At 38.6% G+C, this 20,404-nt stretch overlaps 4 protein-coding genes across 6 annotated transcripts in view; 3 read left to right on the top strand and 1 right to left on the bottom strand.

The window, feature by feature from the left end:
- Positions 1-10,683, top strand: part of LOC662012 (uncharacterized protein) — a 63,469-nt gene extending 52,786 nt beyond the window's left edge. The window contains exons 1-4 of one of the 2 annotated variants that reach the window (XM_968139.5): positions 5,850-6,031; positions 9,399-9,547; positions 9,702-10,331; positions 10,380-10,683. In XM_968139.5, coding sequence (XP_973232.1) covers positions 9,403-9,547; positions 9,702-10,331; positions 10,380-10,531 — 927 coding nt within the window. In that variant the 5' untranslated portion in view covers positions 5,850-6,031; positions 9,399-9,402 and the 3' untranslated portion in view covers positions 10,532-10,683. Of the gene's footprint in view, positions 1-5,849; positions 6,032-9,398; positions 9,548-9,701; positions 10,332-10,379 lie in introns of those variants that run through there. The other variant, XM_008196470.3, reaches the window with a different exon arrangement.
- Positions 1,112-3,297, bottom strand: Orco (Odorant receptor co-receptor). Its single transcript, XM_008196471.3, has 8 exons — positions 3,149-3,297; positions 2,855-3,027; positions 2,536-2,807; positions 2,324-2,487; positions 2,065-2,278; positions 1,827-2,019; positions 1,422-1,782; positions 1,112-1,377 (listed from the first exon to the last, which is right to left on the bottom strand). Exons 2-8 carry the CDS (start codon positions 3,025-3,027, stop codon positions 1,327-1,329), a joined length of 1,428 nt encoding a protein of 475 aa, XP_008194693.1. The 5' UTR covers positions 3,149-3,297; the 3' UTR covers positions 1,112-1,326.
- A 5,872-nt stretch (positions 10,684-16,555) lies between the features above and the next one.
- On the top strand, positions 16,556-17,962 carry Sce (Sex combs extra). The gene has a single exon (XM_965471.5). The coding sequence runs from the start codon at positions 16,768-16,770 to the stop codon at positions 17,875-17,877; it is 1,110 nt and encodes a 369-aa protein (XP_970564.1). The 5' UTR covers positions 16,556-16,767; the 3' UTR covers positions 17,878-17,962.
- A 68-nt stretch (positions 17,963-18,030) lies between these two features.
- Positions 18,031-20,190, top strand: gkt (glaikit). Of its 2 annotated transcripts, none has more exons than XM_008193794.3 (7): positions 18,031-18,249; positions 18,316-18,414; positions 18,464-18,839; positions 18,884-19,009; positions 19,055-19,150; positions 19,195-19,761; positions 19,814-20,190. In XM_008193794.3, the coding sequence occupies exons 1-7, from the start codon at positions 18,231-18,233 to the stop codon at positions 20,142-20,144; spliced, it is 1,614 nt and encodes a 537-aa protein (XP_008192016.1). In that variant the 5' UTR covers positions 18,031-18,230; the 3' UTR covers positions 20,145-20,190. The 2 variants fall into 2 exon arrangements, with proteins under 2 accessions (XP_008192016.1, XP_008191977.1); XM_008193755.3 differs by having other exon boundaries at positions 18,034-18,267.
- Positions 20,191-20,404: the final 214 nt, after the last annotated feature.

Genomic DNA, 20,404 nt, shown 5'->3' on the forward strand with positions numbered 1-20,404 from the left:
TTTGGTGAAATTACTTGAAAAACCAACAACTGTGGCTAAAATTTCTGTGTTGTTGAAAAAGTCTTAAAACATAAGTCTTAAAAGTCTTTAAAAAAAAGACATGTAAAAATTACGTTTTTAAGACTTGAGTTGTTGCATTAATTGGATTTTGTTTAATCTTTATCTTCTAAAATATCTGCATTTTAAATTTCATAAAAATCTGTAAAATATCTGGCTCGAAAGTCTTAGCTGAGACACTCTGTACAAGTAGCACTTGCAATAAATAATGGAAAGAAAACAAGCATAACGTCTTTATTGTCGTTGCCAAAAGTTTTGTAACGGATTGGAACAAAAAAAAAGAATTGGGTCACGTGACTCTGAGAATCGTCGTTTTTTTTTAATAAATTGTTGATCTTTGCTTGAGGTAAATAGTGTGAGTAGGCAACCAAGAATACATTTCCGGTGTTTCCCCACACTGGCCGCTTTCTTTCGGAATGAAACTTGTCTAGCGTTGGGAAATGATTGCTTCATCGATCACTGGTAGTCTTTTGAGCAAACTATCCACTTAAAACTTTCTCTCGAAGAACACAAAACGCCACTTTAAGCCTCTTCCTCGCATCTCTCAATCGGTATCGCGGCGCAAATTCTAAATATCAATTCTCCTCACTTCCTTTTATTTACTTTGTTCTCTTTATCCATCTGTTTGCGATACCGAAACAATACAATCGAAAACTGCCACTAAAAGGGATAAAAGGTGCGTCCTCGAACCCTCTCGTCGTTTATTTTTATCGATTCGCGAACAAAACCAACCCTCGCAAAAATCTCAGCGAGCTCGAATTCCGACGAAATTATCAAAGTTAAGTGAAATGCCTTTCATATTTGAAACGTAGCGTTCTCGGGACATGAAACGACTCTTTCACGAGAAATAGCAACAAATCGACTCACCTGCTGATTGTCAAACCGCCGGAAAATATTGAGCAGGACCGGCTTCGGAGCGACCCGACACAGGACCGGCCTTGTTTTTATTTACCATATGAAACGCTGCGTCATAGATGGCGCTCGAATTTCCCGGGCGGCGATCGATTTCAACCCCAAGGGGGTGACACAAAGGTTGGCCAAATAAAACGCATAGTTAGGGTAAACTTTATTAGGTAAAATAGAAGTAACTAAGTCTAGAGCGTTATTATTTCCCCTTGTCACCGCCATTATCAGGTACTCGCCATCTTGAATTAAGACACTTATGAATGCTGTGTAACTTGAAAAATCAGTGCCGTCTAATTATCACAATTTTCAAAACGTCACGTGCAGAAATTAAGGAACTACCAACCGTACGCAACGAAAAACCCCTCATTTGAGTTGCACCAACACCATGAAGTAGGTCACCACAGCGCCCAGTACCTGCAACCACTCGTAAAATCACCAAATCTAGGGAATTCACCCACCGAAGCGAACAGATCTAACGAAATCGTGAAGAATTTAGCACCGGAAATGGACATAGCCTTCTGACATTGTTGGCAGACGATCTGTACAAAAGTCTTAGCCTCCTCCGACCCGTCGTACCAATGGCAACTATAGGCCGCCTCCATCACCGAAGAGCTCTCCTCAATGAGGCGGTTGCCAAAAATACAAAAATGAAACACTTGGGCTAACGCAAACAGCAAATAGCCCAGAACCGTAGCTGCGTATTTGTCCACCCCTGTGATTTTCGTAGCCTGATAGGCCAAAAGCGTCAACATGATCGTAGACGTCAGCATATGGAGCAGGAGTGCCACACCATACGCATCACCGATGGCCGTGACCAACCTAAGAGGCCAAAATAACTAGCCGGTAGCGCTACCAACCCCTACCTGACGACGTGTTTGTGGCGCTCCACCCAGTATTTGATCGCCGACCTGACCATCAACTCCTGTTTTTTGGTCAAACCGTTCGGCCCAACGCCCCCACTACCGAAATTCTGCAACGCCCCGCCCCTAAAATGGCCGCCGAGCTCCTGGCGCGTGCTATACACCCCCTTAAGATCCTCGTTTTTCTCATTGTAATCTTGAACTTATCAGTTAGTTAGGGTTTATTTTGCTGGGTTGGTACCATTTTCGATGAGTTGGTCCTGCGAGGTGGCGCTCGGCGCTCGGAACAAGTCGGCACTCTTCGGCACGTAGGTGTCCAGAGTTGCCGAAAGTTCCATCAAAGGCTTCATGATCTCTTTCAAGTGTTGCAACTGCTCGCAGGCGAAAATCAGCCACGAACAGAAGAGGCTATCGAGGAGGTTTGCGTGCGCGAGTGAGAAAAAAACGTAGTAGATCTGGGGGAATGGCGGTTAGGTTGGTAGTGGCGGGGAAGTACCTACTTGGAACACGAGGGTTATGTAGTAGGGCATGCCGCTCATGGCGTCCCATGGGTACCATGCCTTGACCAACAAGCGTGGGATGGGTTCAGTGATGGTCAAATTTTCGTTTTCTGGGTCCTTGATATTGTGGACGCTATCACCCACGAACGTGATACCGGTCCAAGCTAAACAAACGTGTTACAAAAAAACAATAACACTACCAAAGGTAGTACCAATAGCACTGAAGGACGTCCAGATGATTATAATATAGAGCAAGCGCCGCATTTTTTTCAAAGCAATGCCGTGGTAGCGATTATTCGACTCAACAAACAACGGATGACTGTTTGGTTGGTTCCAAATACCTAAAGTTCGGTAGAAAAGTTTCGACCTGACCGCGAAATACACGAATTTCGTGACACAATGCGTGAAAAACAGCACCGTGATGGTGTTGGCAGCCAAATCGTTGACGTCACCACGTTCCAGTACCAAATTAACGAAATTACAACTAAAAAAATACGTAACTAAATTGTGACTTGACTTGACCTGACTGACCCATATTGGACTAGGACGAACACCAGGTGCATGCAGCAGTAGCCGAGCCTGAGGGTGTGCAAGGCGCCGGAATTATCGGCATGGTAGTTGAGCATGAAGTGCCCGGACGCTTGGATGAGCCGAATGTTGGGCATAAGGTCGGCCACGAGGCCCGTGACCTTGAATTTCATCATCTGGAAGTTGGTTAGAATTTGGTATTGCGATAACGTGTTTCTAACCAATGGTTGAAAATTGGTTAGAATTTGGTATTGTGATAACGTGTTTCTAACCAATGGTTGAAAATTGGTTACCGACCTTGAATTGCTTGAAATTCGCTCACACCCACATCGGTATGTTGTCAGATGGAACCTCCGCACTCGACTGGTGATGGGAATAAGTGGTACGTGGGTGGATGGGGGTGAAACAGTGTCTCCGAAATCGTGGACCAATGGATGGAAAAGGGGATGGGGGATTGGTTGATGGGGTGTCACGTGAGGGAAGATTGAAGTCCGGTTGGGATCTTGTCTGTAATTTAAAAAGACGGATTCTAAAATATTGATGAGATGAGGGTTGGGGGATTTGTCATCAATTGATTTAATTTATTATTCCTGGCTAATGGGGAGGGTAGTTAATGATACGGTGCGGGGATGGATCGATGGGGGCGAGGTCGGTACTTGGAGGGGTACTCGCTTTTGGGATTATTTAACGCAATTTTCGACATTTAGCCGCAATTTGCTCAATCATTCGATTTTTCATAAGAGATATTCAAAAAAAACTTATAATCCCAAACGCAATTGGACCGTCAAAGGCCGTTTTTTTGCCACTTTTTTATTTTTATAAAATTTTATAAGTTCAAGGGCCGATAATACTAATAACGTTCCTTCAAAACACTTTAAAAAAACTATATAAAAAGTAGTAGTTTATTATACAAGTAAAGAAAAGTTGCTCATTATCTGTGAGTGATACTGTCAACTTTTCTTTACATGTATAACACATTTTTTCTTGTATGTACATTGAGAAATTTTTGTTAAATTTTTTCACCGATAGAATAAAAAAAACAACAATAGAATAAAAAAATCACTCAACTCGCTGACGCTCGTTTGTGTTTTAAACAGTTTCGTTTATTAATCGCCTTTATTACTAGTTTATTAAATAACTATTTAAGAAAGTTTTCATGTTTCCTCATTTCCACATAAGATATTTTTCCGTAAAATTTCAATTTCTTCTTCTTCTGATATATTAAATTGATTTCAGGAATTCAGGAATTATCCTTTCAGGATACAAAACTTTTTTAAGGAAACGATTCAAAAATTATCTAAAGATTTTTTTTGATTTTATAGATAAACTAACTTATTTCGAGCGAAAACTTGCAACAAGCGAGCTTCGTGTTTATAAATTACTTCCAAATTTTGTAGGTCTATTTGTGCAAAATTCAATTAATCAGACATGACATGAGTCGCGGTTGAAAATCGCATTTCGCAAGCCAGTGTTTGCGGCTTTAAAACGGTTTATTACTATTTTAAACTGGTTTGATTGTACGCAGTTGGCGATTACAATCAACCATCTGTTGCAAAATTGTATAAGATGCTTCCTATTTCCCTGCCATCGTCTCAAGTCGAACATAACAGAAACTGAACCAAATCCATTTGTTAAAAATACGTGAGATTATTGTAGCGCAACGGTTTTATTCCAAACGCACACACAGTTTTTTCCTCTTTTTTTTTTAATTAAATTATTAACGGCGAGCACGTATATGGAATTTAAAATGTATAACAATAAAAGAAACAATGATATAACAAACTTCCTCGAATTGGTAATTATTTGTCGGGATTGCGCCACAAAAATGAGAAAATTGGTCAAGATTGTTATTAGTTTGAGTAAAATCCTTTCTCTCCTCGCGATACACCTGTAATGTTATTGATTAGACGTGGGCTTATTCTTTTAATTATTTATTTAGAGTAGTTATCGATATCATGACTCGTTAATACTCGAAATGAGACGTATTACTTGCCCCACTTTATGATTTCTAATTCGGATTGAATTTACGAAATAATTAATTTTTAGAGAAGCGAAGCCCAATTGAATTATTTATAAACTAATTAAAAATCAGCGAATACACATGTCCGACATAATTAATTTCATGTCGTGGAAAATTAATTGCATTTTCTTAACGAGGAAAAATGAACGAATGACAGACAGCGAGCGAAATTTTCCTGTAAACAAGTTTTTCACGATATTTTCAGGATGCTACGGCATTTGCAATTTTCAGGAGGCTTTATGAGCTCGCTAAACGACACTTATTGATGCGATCAGGGAACGAAATACGAAATTAAATTGTTTTCGATTTCGTCGCGGTAGGCGAGATGATGGAACGCACAAAATAGCGCCACCATATTTTTGGTTCACTTGCCTACAACAAGTTTGATTATATCTTTTACTGGGCGAATTTTTTTTTCCAAAATGTGGACCCGTTTAGAAGTTCAAGATGGCGGAATTTTAACAAATGGCCACAACAAGGCTATCTCTTGTCAAAAACTTATGATTTTTGGTTACGTTATTTAACTAATGGCCAAGATAAGGGTGGTGAAATTTTGTGCCAAAATGGCGTCCCGTTTAGGATTTCAAGATGGCGGAATTTTAAAAAACTTGAAATGACGAGGCTATTTTTCGTCAATTGTTTTTATAATTTAATTAAATGGGTGCAGATTGCATTTGTTTAATTTCCAGTTTCCAAAATGGCGTAAATTTGTAGTCGCACAGCCGACTTTCTACCACTAATGCGTCAATTAGGCAAAACAATCGGCGCGATGCAATTAAGCACGACGTGGTTTTCGCAATTCGCTAATTTTCCACTCGTCGAAAAACCTCAACAAAAAGCATGAAAATTCAAGCAGGCCGTCACGGTCTCAACACTAACAAAACTCATTAACGAAATTAATAAAACATATGACGGAGAAAGTACAAAAGCGGGTCACGTGTCCCCCTTGTCGCTCTCCGATTGGTTAAGTGGCGTCGTGGATAGCGGACCATTGGCCATACTGTGCTTAGCACTGGAACATACTTTTGCTATAAGAAAGGTTCTTTGGCGGCTTTCTCGCCGTAGTCTTCGACTTGGACGCACACGAAGTGCAGTGATTGAAATTCATTCAAAAAGTTAATTTAATATTTTGTGATTTTTTTTTATTTGGAACTAAACCGGTGAGTAGGCTTTGACTGTTATTGCATAATGGCGGAACTTTCTTCGACCTTAAAAATTCAGACAACGGGGTCGCACTCTAACGGTGATTCATCGGGCTCTAGAATGGGAGCGTTTTTTGCTCAGCTGTTGCATTGAGTCACTTGAGGAAGTGAAGGAAATGGGGTTTTGGAAAAATGGCGAGCGGCCATTTTGCGGCTGACTTTTTCCAAATCTGACCTCAAAACGGTGAAGTAAACCAAAGTTTTAACAATTTCTCATTGGGAAACACACGAGCATAATTTTATTACTTATGTAACCAAAATACTAGTTTTGTAATTTCGGCAACAGTTCAACCGAATTTTTGCAATTTCAATTAAAAAATCATAAGTTTGAATTGGGGATTGTACGTATTGTTTTTGTTTACTCGTGTCTTAAAATAAAAATGGCCGCTTCCGCCATCTTTAACATCTTCAGTGTTTTAGTACCCAATTGTAATTACCATGCTTGCGTTTTATTGTCTTTATTTTTTTCTTTTTTTCTTCTGTTGTTGCTTATCTTGACAAATACAAGATTTCTACAAATTAAAAATTACCTATCGTTTTTCCCTTTTTTCGAAAACATATTTTCAAAATCCAAAATAAAAAAATATTTCTTAAAACATGGTTCCTATGGCAACGTGTTTTAAATTAATGATTGCACTGTTTTAAAATACGCTTCCCAAACAGTAACGTATTTTAAATTAAAATGTTCAAACAAAGAAATTTTGAATCAACCTTAAAGTTATCGGTTGCTCGCATACGCTCGTTGCATAAAGACAGCCCTCGAAATTTAAGCTTGTGTTTCCGCACTCGTATTATTAATAACAATATAAATCGTCAAAAAATGCGGAAAATTTCTGTTCTTCCCAGTTTGATTGTCTCAGCTTCATTGTTTAATTTCCTGATAATTAAGAGAGGCCCCCAATTAGGTGAGTCACACACCGTTACCATCGTACCATCGGCGCGAAACTTTCTAAAACGCATTAATCAGAGCAAAAATTCGGTTTCCCCAAAAAGCGTTGCGTAAATAAGTGTGCCCCCATCCACACATTGTACAAACACGTGCGCGCGGAGAGAAATTACGGCCAAACTAAAAGAGCTAGGAGAAAACGTTTCTTTACATTGTAAAGAGCACATCAAAATCTATAAGACAGAATCGGTTTTATTTGATTTTGAGACACTTTAAAAATTGACCGATTTCTGGGAGGGTGTTAACTTTTTTTTAACTTTTTTTATTTTCTCATTTACGGCTAAACTATTCTAAAAAGTGGAACTATTTTGATCCATACCTATGCAAAATGATCCGGGGAATCGATTGGCATCAAGAAAATTGCCAAATTCCCAATAGTTTTTTAGTTATGAATGTTTTAAAATTTTACCAATTTTTGCTTTTATTTGCAATTTGCTCGAAAACTATTAGTCGGAGAACAATAATTTTTTTTGAAAAAAATAGATAATTTAAAGAGCTTTCCAACGATAATACACTTCATGGGGTTATCTCTAATAGTTCCGGAGCTATTGCTCGACAAACGTTCCGGGTACCCAAAATCGACAAAAACTGCGACGAAAATTGAAAAAATCAAACATCAAAAAAACGAACATTTGGACTTTTTGTGGACTTTTAACAACTTTAGTGGGTTGTTAAGACATAAAGAAGTCCATAAAAATTTGCTGGAGTTAGTTTAAAAAAAAAAATTTTCACCTCTTCGAAGGTAAGTGTATCAATTTGAGCAAAAAAATTGAAAATTTTAAATCTCGTGAAAAGTTGGTATAATACAGAAAATGAACCGCTGAATTCAATAGAACAAACCGCATTGGTCTACGACTTTTAGTTTTTGAGTAATGAATTTTTTTGTTGAATAAAATTTTTCACTATGACAAATGGCTACCCTAAATTTAGGCAAAAAATTTTTAATTTTTAATTCTTGTAAAAAATTGATATAATATGTAAAATGAGCCGTAGAATTCAATGGAACAAACCGCAGTGCTCTACGACTTTTAGTTTTTTTTTTTATGAATTTTTTTAGTGAATAAATTTGATTGCCTCTGTGGCCGGAACCGTTGCCCGGAGCGGCTTCGGGTTTAGTCGAAAAAATAGATAAAATTAAGCGCTATCAGATGGTTTTTTGTTCGTTGCTCTAAGTCTTACAGTTTCCGAGAAAAACGCAAAAAAAGGTTTCCATTTTCACTTTTTTTCAATTTTCAACCGCCAATTACGGCGAAACTATTAGAGTTATCGAGAAACGGAAAAATGGAGGATAACCGGAATAAAAAACTCTACACAATGACATAGGACTCAGGGCGATTTCTCGCAAAAAAATTTTCAATTTTCAAACGCCGATTACGGCCAAACTAAAAGAGTTAGGAGAAAACGGTTTTTTCCATCGTAAAGAGCACATCAAAACTTATAAGATAGAATAGGTTTCATTTGATTTAGGGACACTTTAAAAATTGACCGATTTTAAAGGGGGGGGTGTTAACTTTTTTTTAATTTTTTTTATTTTCTCATTTACGGCTAAACTATTCTAAAAAGTGGAACTGTTTTGATCCATACCTATGCAAAATGATCCGGGGAATCGATTGGCATCGAGGAAATTGCCAAATTCCCAATGGTTTTTTAGTTATGAATTTTTTAAAATTTTACCAATTTTTGCATTTAGCAGCAATTTGCTCGAAAACTATTAGTCGGAGAACAATAATCTTTTTTGAAAAAAATAGATAATTCAAAGGGCTTTCCAACGATAATACACTTCATAGGGTTATCTCTGATAGTTCCGGCGCTATTGCTCGACAAAAGTTCCGGGTACCCAAAATCGACAAAAATTGCGACGAAAATTAAAAAACTCAAACATCAAAAAATCGATCAAATGGACTTTTTGTGGACTTTTAACAACTTTAGTGGGTTGTTAAGACATGTAGAAGTCCATAAAAATTTGCTGGAGTTAGTTAAAAAAAATTTTTTTTTCACCTCTTTGAAGGTAAGTGTATTCATTAACTCAGGATATTTGAGCAAAAAAATTGAAAATTTTAAATCTTGTGAAAAGTTGGTATAATACAGAAAATGAACCGCTGAATTCAATGGAACAAACCGCATTGCTCTACGACTTTTAGTTTTCGAGTTATGAATTTTTTTGTTGAATAAAATTTTCCACTATAGAAAATGCCTCATGCAAAAAATTTAAAAATTTTAAATCTCGTGAAAAGTTGGCATAATACAGAAACTGAGAAAATGAGCGCGCGGAGAGAAATACGTGACGTGTCTTTGGATTGACTGTATTATTGAGCGAACACCTGTGTCAATCAATAATGAATGAATGATTTTAAACCACCGCCATGTGCCCCCTTTTAGCACCATGTCAGCCCTTCTAGTCCAACCCAGCCCCGAATTACAAATCCACATCAGAAAGGAACTCAACGAGGATGTCAACACGCGAGACAGCGACTTGCAAGCCATCAAAGAGTGGCTCCAGAAACAGCCCCATCTGCCCGACACTTGGGGTAAGTGCGCTTGTGTAAGCGGTTACGTAGCTCATGAGTGATGAAATTGGATAATCTGCTGAAGAAATCGTTATGTAACGATCTTTTTAAATCTCCAACAATGAAAGTAAAAGCGAGCGCAGGCAACCAGTCGTACAATTTCGGTGTTTCACAGACGAGCAGCGCATCATGACCTTCCTGCGCGGCTGCAAGTTTTCCTTGGAGAAGTGCAAGCGCAAGCTGGACATGTACTTCACGATGCGCGCCGCCATTCCCGAGTTTTTCACCAATCGGGACATTTCCCGGCCCGAGCTGCAGGAGATCGTGAAGATCGCCCAAGGGCCCCCATTGCCGGGGCTCACCCCGGACGGCAAGCGCGTGACCATCATGCGCGCCACCCTTAAGGACTTCGAGACGCCGAACATCGCCGACGCGATGAAGATCGCGCTCATGATCGGGGACGTGCGGCTCGCCGCCGAGGAGGTGGGGGTGGCGGGAGACGTGTTTATTCTGGACGCTAGCGTGGCCTCAATGAACCACTTCACGAAAATAACGCCCACGGTGGTTAAGAAGTTCCTGGTGTGCGTCCAGGAAGCCTACCCGGTCAAGCTCAAGGAGGTGCACGTGGTCAACGCCTCGGCGATTGTTGACACCATCATCAACTGGGTCAAGCCCTTCATCAAGGAGAAGATCAGGAACCGGATCCACATCCACCAGGACCTCGAATCGTTGTATAAATTCGTCCCGAAGGATATCCTCCCGGAGGAGTACGGCGGGTCTGCCGGGAAAATGGCCGATTTCAACGGTATTTTTTCTCGCTAGGTTTTTGAGTTTCTAATTGTGAGTTTAACAGACCAGTGGATGAAAACGCTCGCTGAATACACTCCATGGTTCAAAGAGCAGGAAAACATCAAAGCTGATGAGTCGAAACGTCCCGGAAAACCCACCAATTACGAGGACTTGTTCGGGCTTGATGGAAGTTTTAGGCAGCTGACCATCGATTAAATGGTACTGCGATTACGTTCGACCAAAGTTTAAATTTTGTTTGGCGCGTCCGAAAATTTGTTTTGGCTCCTTTTAGCTGTATTTTGCATGTTTCGTCATTTCATAGTCATATTTTTGTACTCATTTTTGTATTAATAAAGTCACTTTTTCTACGTGATGTTTTATTTTCCCTCTCACGACTTTTGCTAAATATTGCAGTTTTTGAGTAAGACACAAAAAAAAATAAATTTTTTGAATATTGATGATGTATAAGTCCAAAAAACTATGACTGAACGAGTTTAAAAAAAATAATTTTTTCACTTTCTTGAAGGTAAGTGTATTATTACTCAGGAAGTTTTAGCAAAAAAATCAAAATTTTAAATCCCATTAAAAGTTGGTTCAACACAGAAAATAAACCGCTGAATCCAATGGAACAAACCGCAGTGCTCTACGACTTTTAGTTTTTGAGTTATGAATTTTTTTATTGAATAAAATTTTTTAAATTTTACCAATTTTTGCATTTTTCTCCAATTTGCTCGAAAACTATTAGTCGGAGAACACTAGTTTTTTTTGAAAAAGATAGATAATTTAAAGAGCTTTCCAACGATAATACACTTCATGGGGTTATCTCTGATAGTTCCGGAGCTATTGCTCGACAAAAGTTCCGGGTACCCAAAATCGACCAAAACTGCGAAGAAAATTGAAAAAATCAAACATCAAAAAATCGAACATATGGACTTTTTGTGGACTAAAAACAACTTTTGTGGGTTATTAAGACATAAAGAAGTCCCTAAAAATTTGCTGGAGTAAATTTAAAAAAAATTTTTTTTTATCACTTTGAAGGTAAGTGTAGGTACAAATTTATTACTCAGGAAATTTGAGCAAAAAAATTTAAAATTTTAAATCTCGTGAAAAGTTGGTATAATACAGAAAAAAAGCCGCTGAATCCAATGGAACAAACCGCGTTGCTCTATGACTTTTAGTTTTCGAGTTATGAATTTTTTTATTGAATAATATTTTCCACTATGACACTATGGCTACCCTAAATTTAGGCAAAAAAATTTAAATTTTTAATTCCTGTGAAAAATTGATATAATATGTAAAATGAGCCGTAGAATTCAATGGAACAAACCGCAGTGCTCTACGACTTTTAGTTTTTTTTTAATGAATTTTTTTGGTGAAAAACTTTGATCGCCTCTGTAGCCGGAACCGTTGCCCGTAGCGGCTCCGGGTTTAGTTGAAAAAATAGATAAAATTAAGCGCTATCTGATAGTTTTTTGTTCGTTGCTCTAAGTCTTACAGTTTCCGAGAAAAACGCAAAAAAAGGTTTCCATTTTCACTTTTTTTCAATTTTCAACCGCCAATTACAGCGAAACTATTAGAGTTATCGAGAAACGGAAAAATGGAGGACAACCGGAATAAAAAACTCTACAAAATGGCATAGGACTCAAGGCAATATCTCGCAAAAAAATTTTCAATTTTCAAACGCCGATTACGGCCAAACTAAAAGAGTTAGGAGAAAACGGTTTTTTTGATCGGAAAGAGCACATCAAAATCTATAAGATAGAATCGGTTTTATTTGATTTAGAGACACTTTAAAAATTGACCGATTTTAAGGGGGGGGGTGTTAACTTTTTTTTAATTTTTTTTATTTTCCCAATTACGACTAAACTATTCGAAAAAGTGGAACTGTTTTGATCCTCACCTATGCAAAATGATCTGGGGAATCGATTGGCATCGAGAAAATTGCCAAATTCCCAATAGTTTTTTAGTTATGAATTTTTTAAAATTTTACCAATTTTTGCATTTTTCTCCAATTTGCTCGAAAACTATTAGTCGGAGAACACTAGTTTTTTTTGAAAAAGATAGATAATTTAAAGAGCTTTCCAACGATAATACACTTCATGGGGTTATCTCTGATAGTTCCGGAGCTATTGCTCGAGAAATGTTCCGGGTACCGGAAATCGGCCAAAATCGCGAAAAAAATTGAAAAAATCAAACATCAAAAAATCGAACATATGGACTTTTTGTGGACTAAAAACAACTTTTGTGGGTTGTTAAGACATAAAGAAGTCCATAAAAATTTGGTGGAGTGAATTTAAAAAAAAAATTTTTTTCATCACTTTGAAGGTAAGTGTAGGCACAAATTTATAACTCAGGAAATTTGAGCAAAAAATTTGAAAATTTTAAATCTCGTGAAAAGTTGATATAATACAGAAAAAAAGCCGCTGAATCCAATGGAATAAACCGCGTTGCTCTACGACTTTTAGTTTTCGAGTTATGAATTTTTTTATTGAATAAAATTTTCCACTATGACAAATGGCTACCCTAAATTTAGGCAAAAAATTTAAAATTTTTAATTCCTGTGAAAAATTGATATAATATGTAAAATGAGCCGTAGAATTCAATGGAACAAACCGCAGTGCTCTACGACTTTTAGTTTTTTTTTAATGAATTTTTTTGTTGAAAAACTTTGATCGCCTCTGTAGCCGGAACCGTTGCCCGGAGCGGCTCCGGGTTTGGTCGAAAAAATAGATAAAATTAAGCGCTATCAGATGGTTTTTTGTTCGTTGCTCTAAGTCTTACAGTTTCCGAGAAAAACGCAAAAAAAGGTTTCCATTTTCACTTTTTTTCAATTTTCAACCGCCAATTACAGCGAAACTATTAGAGTTATCGAGAAACGGAAAAATGGAGGACAACCGGAATAAAAAACTCTACAAAATGGCATAGGACTCAAGGCAATATCTCGCAAAAAAATTTTCAATTTTCAAACGCCGATTACGGCCAAACTAAAAGAGTTAGGAGAAAACGGTTTTTTTGATCGGAAAGAGCACATCAAAATCTATAAGATAGAATCGGTTTTATTTGATTTAGAGACACTTTAAAAATTGACCGATTTTAAGGGGGGGGGTGTTAACTTTTTTTTAATTTTTTTTATTTTCCCAATTACGACTAAACTATTCGAAAAAGTGGAACTGTTTTGATCCTCACCTATGCAAAATGATCTGGGGAATCGATTGGCATCGAGAAAATTGCCAAATTCCCAATAGTTTTTTAGTTATGAATTTTTTAAAATTTTACCAATTTTTGCATTTTTCTCCAATTTGCTCGAAAACTATTAGTCGGAGAACACTAGTTTTTTTTGAAAAAGATAGATAATTTAAAGAGCTTTCCAACGATAATACACTTCATGGGGTTATCTCTGATAGTTCCGGAGCTATTGCTCGAGAAATGTTCCGGGTACCGGAAATCGGCCAAAATCGCGAAAAAAATTGAAAAAATCAAACATCAAAAAATCGAACATATGGACTTTTTGTGGACTAAAAACAACTTTTGTGGGTTGTTAAGACATAAAGAAGTCCATAAAAATTTGGTGGAGTGAATTTAAAAAAAAAATTTTTTTCATCACTTTGAAGGTAAGTGTAGGCACAAATTTATAACTCAGGAAATTTGAGCAAAAAATTTGAAAATTTTAAATCTCGTGAAAAGTTGATATAATACAGAAAAAAAGCCGCTGAATCCAATGGAATAAACCGCGTTGCTCTACGACTTTTAGTTTTCGAGTTATGAATTTTTTTATTGAATAAAATTTTCCACTATGACAAATGGCTACCCTAAATTTAGGCAAAAAATTTAAAATTTTTAATTCCTGTGAAAAATTGATATAATATGTAAAATGAGCCGTAGAATTCAATGGAACAAACCGCAGTGCTCTACGACTTTTAGTTTTTTTTTTATGAATTTTTTTGTTGAAAAACTTTGATCGCCTCTGTAGCCGGAACCGTTGCCCGGAGCGGCTCCGGGTTTGGTCGAAAAAATAGATAAAATTAAGCGCTATCAGATGGTTTTTTGTTCGTTGCTCTAAGTCTTACAGTTTCCGAGAAAAACGCAAAAAAAGGTTTCCATTTTCACTTTTTTTCAATTTTCAACCGCCAATTACAGCGAAACTATTAGAGTTATCGAGAAACGGAAAAATGGAGGATAACCGGAATAAAAAACTCTACAAAATGGCATAGGACTCAAGGCGATATCTCGCAAAAAAATTTTCAATTTTCAAACGCCGATTACGGCCAAACTAAAAGAGTTAGGAGAAAACGGTTTTTTTGATCGGAAAGAGCACATCAAAATCTATAAGATAGAATCGGTTTTATTTGATTTAGAGACACTTTAAAAATTGACCGATTTTAAGGGGGGGGGTGTTAACTTTTTTTTAATTTTTTTTATTTTCCCAATTACGACTAAACTATTCGAAAAAGTGGAACTGTTTTGATCCTCACCTATGCAAAATGATGTGGGGAATCGATTAGCATCGAGAAAATTGCCAAATTCCCAATAGTTTTTTAGTTATGAATTTTTTAAAATTTTACCAATTTTTGCATTTTTCTCCAATTTGCTCGAAAACTATTAGTCGGAGAACACTAATTTTTTTTGAAAAAGATAGATAATTTAAAGAGCTTTCCAACGATAATACACTTCATGGGGTTATCTCTGATAGTTCCGGAGCTATTGCTCGACAAAAGTTCCGGGTACCCAAAATCGACCAAAACTGCGAAGAAAATTGAAAAAATCAAACATCAAAAAATCGAACATATGGACTTTTTGTGGACTAAAAACAACTTTTGTGGGTTGTTAAGACATAAAGAAGTCCATAAAAATTTGGTGGAGTGAATTTAAAAAAAAAATTTTTTTCATCACTTTGAAGGTAAGTGTAGGCACAAATTTATTACTCAGGAAATTTGAGCAAAAAATTTGAAAATTTTAAATCTCGTGAAAAGTTGGTATAATACAGAAAAAAAGCCGCTGAATCCAATGGAACAAACCGCGTTGCTCTACGACTTTTAGTTTTCGAGTTATGAATTTTTTTATTGAATAAAATTTTCCACTATGACAAATGGCTACCCTAAATTTAGGCAAAAAATTTTAAATTTTTAATTCCTGTGAAAAATTGATATAATATGTAAAATGAGCCGTAGAATTCAATGGAACAAACCGCAGTGCTCTACGACTTTTAGTTTTTTTTTTATGAATTTTTTTAGTAAGAAACTTTGATCGCCTCTGTAGCCGGAACCGTTGCCCGGAGCGACTCCGGGTTTGATTGAAAAAATAGATAAAATTAAGCGCTATCAGATGGTTTTTTGTTCGTTGCTCTAAGTCTTACAGTTTCCGAGAAAAACGCAAAAAAAGGTTTCCATTTTCACTTTTTTTCAATTTTCAACCGCCAATTACGGCAAAACTATTAGAGTTATCGAGAAATTTAAAAAAAAAATTTTTTTTCATCACTTTCAAGGTAAGTGTATTTTTAACTCAGGAAATTTGAGCAAAAAAATTGAACTTTCTGGAATGGCTGTAAAGGATTTTTTGGATCATAGGAATGGAAGGGTAAATATTACGTAAGAACCAGCAAGAACACAAATAACAAAAACTATGTTATATTAACACGAAAAAGCTGCACCTTGTTACAAAATATCGACAGTGATGTTTAAGTACAAACATAACTATTGCTGATGTTTATCTATCAAATATTGGATGAATCTTTGGTGAATATTGGCTTTATTGAACAACCGACAACACTCATTTTTCACGTACGCAACTTTCAAATGTGACTCAGATAAAGTCAACAAAGGCCCATCTTGAAAATCATCAACTTCATCAATAAAATCAAAAATATCATCATCAAAGGAAGCATTAGCCTTGTTCCATAACTTCAAAATATTGTTCAAATTTGCAATTCCCATGACTGTTTTGAGGTAGAATTCTAAGACACTTCGACAAGCCGCATCCTCCAAACAATTCTCGATCCTATCATTGAATTTTTCAATTTGCTTGCTTGGGAACTTAATATCAGCCATTTAGGCGCCTGAAGTCACAAAATTAGGGGCAAAGCAGTGCCAACCCTCACCTCACCTGTGCCATCACTTATCTCTGGTCACAATCGCATTATTAAGACAATTGTGAGAACTTTGGTTGTAAGACTTTGGTTTTAAATTGCCTAACCTATAAATCAATTGTCAAAAAAACTTGCGATTTTTGTACCGCATGGTTGGTGCTCCCGATCACACAATTAATTCTTTTATATCGCAATTTGTGGGCATTATTACAATTAGAGGACCCAAATATTACTAAAACGCATTAAATAATGTAAATATGATGCGTGATAATGATTTAATTTCGTGGTTTCGCTATTAGTGCGTGTTCCATGGTTAGTTCCCGTTCCGCGGTTGGCAATTCGCTTGTTGCCATTTCTCCCTAGTGTCAAAATGACGACGTCCGAGCAAATCGGACTAAACAAAACATGGGAATTGTCCCTTTACGAGCTCCACCGCACCCCCCAGGACGTCATAACCGACAACACCGAGATCGCCGTGTCCCCCCGCAGCCTCCACAGCGAGCTCATGTGCCCCATCTGCCTCGACATGCTCAAGAAGACCATGACGACGAAAGAATGCCTCCACCGCTTCTGCTCCGACTGCATAATCACAGCCCTGCGCTCAGGGAACAAGGAGTGCCCCACCTGTCGCAAGAAACTCGTCTCGAAGCGCTCGCTGCGCCCCGACCCCAACTTCGACCTCCTCATCTCGAAAATCTACCCCAGTCGCGACGAATACGAAGCCCACCAGGAGCGAGTCCTGGCCAAGCTGAACAAAAGCCACTCACAGGCCGCTTTAGTCAACTCAATCACCGAAGGCATCAAAATCCAGTCACAAAACCGCCCCAACCGCTCGCGCAAAAACAACGAAGTTGAGCGAAATCAAGGGGAAAACCCCGAAAATCCCGTGCCTCCGAATGAAAACACAGTCGGGGCCCCGCAGCCCGCGCCCGGCGTCGTGAACAACGGGAGCCCCGCGCCGTCGGGGCGCAGCACCCCGTCGCAGCCGCCTAGTCCCGTCTCGTCCAACGTCAGCTCGATCAGCAAGTCGATAAAGCGCCCCAAAAGCACGCTCACGTCCGAACGAAGCGAGGAGAGCGAGTCGAGTGAGCGCACCGAGCAGACGGACACGGAGGGCGAGGGCCCCTCGGAACCCATGACTTTGAATGAGATCGAGCTCGTTTTTAAGCCACACCCGACGGAAATGTCCGGTGATAACCCCCTTGTTAAGGCTTTGAAGGAGAACTCAATCAGATATATTAAGACAACGGCAAATGCCACTGTTGACCATTTGCATAAGTATCTAGCGATGAGGCTAACGCTCGATTTGGATTCGCAATTACCGACGACGCATAGTTTGCTTAATTTTTGTATTTATATCTCGCCAACGGCTGGACAGTACGTGCAGTTGAACGGGAACCAGACTTTGGGGCAAGTCAACGACAAGTACTGGAAGGTGAATAAGCCCTTGGAGATGTACTACTCGTGGAAGAAGACATAGGGAACGCGGAAGGGGGGCACCAAGGCCCCCTAATAAGGCATTTGTACGGTGTAATATTTAATAAAAAATATTTAATGTGAAAAAACGAGGCCATTTTGAATTCTAAGATACCAACCCAACGTCCACACAATCCCCAGACCTTGATTAAAAATTGTAATAATACATCATCCACGCGTTTTAACATCAAAATTGGACAATAATCGTGTTATTTCACGCGGCCTGCACGATTTTTTGCAGTGATTACAATTTTATAATTACAAGAAATTGAAAAAAAAAAGCTTTCAAGGTGCCAACCCACGCCTGACTAAATTCCCAAACGTTCAAAATTCCAACCCCACTTTTTTAAACCCGAAATGGACGCATTTTTGAAGCGTAAGGCGGAAAATACCGGTATGTTCGCCCCCTTTGTGCCCCCCCAATGCCAAGTGTTTGTTTCAGGCGGCCCTAGCAAAAAACCCAAGCATGAGGCGTGCCCCCATGGCCCCAAGTGCTACCGGCGGAACCCGCACCATTTCCGCGAATATGAACACCCCCATTGTAAGTCGCCCCGGTTGTGACCCCCTGATACCAACTTCCGATATTCTAGTAATAAAATTACTCGAAATGGCTAAACCTGAAATACCGCTAGACTTTCCTTTGGACAAGTCTGTTTATTTGGAACAAGTGGACATTTTGCGCCCCTTATTGAACATCAAACCGGACGTTAAGCCTAGCACTAGCTCGTCCAGTGTTACCAATACCACAAAACCGGGGACTATGCTCGAAAAATTGCAAAACGCAGCCCCTTATAACCTGTTTTTTACGACAATTCCTGAGTCGGCAGAAACGCTCAAACACCCGACTTCGATCACCTTTACCGATCTGTTGTGCCCCAGTTTGGGTGAATTAAAATGTTCGTTACAGATTAATTTCATGATTGATATTATGTGGTTGATGGAGCGGTACAGGGAGCGTAATTTGGGGTAAGGGGGCCCCCAAAAAAACGACGCATTTAATTAGATTTCAGGAAAAAACCGCTAACGATTTTATACGGGGACGAGTTCCCGAAAATGAAAGAATTCATCGAGAAATTTCTACCAAACGTGAGCCACCATTACGTCAAAATGAAAGACCCGTTCGGGTGCCACCATTCGTGAGTGTTTTCCTTTGATTGTGACACAAAAAACGTTTTTTTTAGCAAAATCGGGATTTATTTTTACGAAGATAATTCCCTTCGTGTTGTTATCTCAACTGCAAATTTATACTACGAGGACTGGAATCATTACAATCAAGGGTAAACACCGACCAACTTAATATTATCTTACCTTAAAATTTCAGGCTCTGGTTAAGTCCCCCCTGTCCGCAACTGCCCGAAACCGCGACGGAAAAATCCGGTGAATCCCCGACCGGGTTCAAGTCGAGTCTCCTAAACTACCTGAAACATTACAATTTGCCGGTGTTAAAGCCATGGATTGACTATGTCAAAAGGGCGGATTTTAGCGCCGTTCGGGTGTTTCTCGTGACTTCCGTCCCGGGGAAACACTACCCGGGGACGCAAGGGAGTCACGTCCACCACGTCGGTGATTTACTGTCGCGGCATTGTAGCCTCCCTGCCAAGACAGGGCCCGACAGTGAGGGCCCCCTCTCCTGGGGGATTATCGCCCAAGCGTCGAGCATCGGCTCGATGGGGAAATCCCCGGCCGAGTGGCTCCGGAGCACACTTTTGCGCAGTCTTTCCGGCCACAAACAAACCCAACTAGTTTCGAATTCGAACGCAACGCTTAGTATTATTTTCCCGAGTGTTGATAACGTGATGAATGGGTATTTCGGGGCCGAAAGTGGGGGTTGTCTGCCGTACTCGAAACAAACAAATGAGAAGCAGCGCTGGCTGCAGAGTTATTTACAGTTAGTGTCTTATTTCGGGTGAATATATTTTTTTATTAATTGGTTTTTACAGCCAATGGAAGGCGGATAAGTTGGGGCGAAGTCGCGCAATGCCACACATTAAAACCTACTGTCGCGTCTCGCCATGTTTGTCCAAGTTGGCGTGGTTTTTCATCACGAGTGCCAATTTATCAAAGTCGGCGTGGGGTGGAAATTTACAGAAGGACAAGGGGGCGTATGTGAGGAGTTACGAGGCGGGGGTCATGTTTTTGCCGAAGTTTTTCGATGAGGAATATTTTGAAATCGAAACTACTCTCAGTGGAAAAAATAAAAAATTGTTCCCGTTTATGTATGATCTGCCGCTCACCGAGTACAAATCGAGCGACTACCCGTGGTGTAATTAATTTTTTATATCGTATACAGTTTGTTCAATAAAATTTTTCAAAAATCTGGGGGTTTATTATTGAGTTATTTTTTGAATACATTTTTAGACCAATTTCGTTTCAATTATTACCTAATTACCTTATAATCTTTCAAGGTAAACGATAAAGTATTTGTACTAATAAATAAATGAAAATCGCCTAAGTGGTTCATAAGAGACTATAAAAGTCTGTTTTTTACGAATGAAAAACGTTATTACTTAATCAATGGTCACGATGACAGT

This window comes from Tribolium castaneum, chromosome 8 (assembly GCF_031307605.1).
Source record: "Tribolium castaneum strain GA2 chromosome 8, icTriCast1.1, whole genome shotgun sequence".
NCBI lineage: Eukaryota > Metazoa > Arthropoda > Insecta > Coleoptera > Tenebrionidae > Tribolium > Tribolium castaneum.

Excerpts from the sequence above, each read along its gene's own strand:
- Orco (XM_008196471.3), bottom strand. The coding sequence starts at position 3,027 with ATGATGAAATTCAAGGTCACGGGCCTCGTGGCCGACCTTATGCCCAAC. Across the intron at positions 2,488-2,535 it reads GACGTCCTTCAGTGCTATTG|CTTGGACCGGTATCACGTTC; the intron begins GTACTACCTTTG and ends ACGTTTGTTTAG. Across the intron at positions 1,783-1,826 it reads CGCCACAAACACGTCGTCAG|GTTGGTCACGGCCATCGGTG; the intron begins GTAGGGGTTGGT and ends TTGGCCTCTTAG.
- Sce (XM_965471.5), top strand. The coding sequence starts at position 16,768 with ATGACGACGTCCGAGCAAATCGGACTAAACAAAACATGGGAATTGTCC.
- gkt (XM_008193755.3), top strand. The coding sequence starts at position 18,231 with ATGGACGCATTTTTGAAGCGTAAGGCGGAAAATACCG. Across the intron at positions 18,415-18,463 it reads CGAATATGAACACCCCCATT|TAATAAAATTACTCGAAATG; the intron begins GTAAGTCGCCCC and ends CCGATATTCTAG. Across the intron at positions 19,151-19,194 it reads TGGAATCATTACAATCAAGG|GCTCTGGTTAAGTCCCCCCT; the intron begins GTAAACACCGAC and ends TTAAAATTTCAG.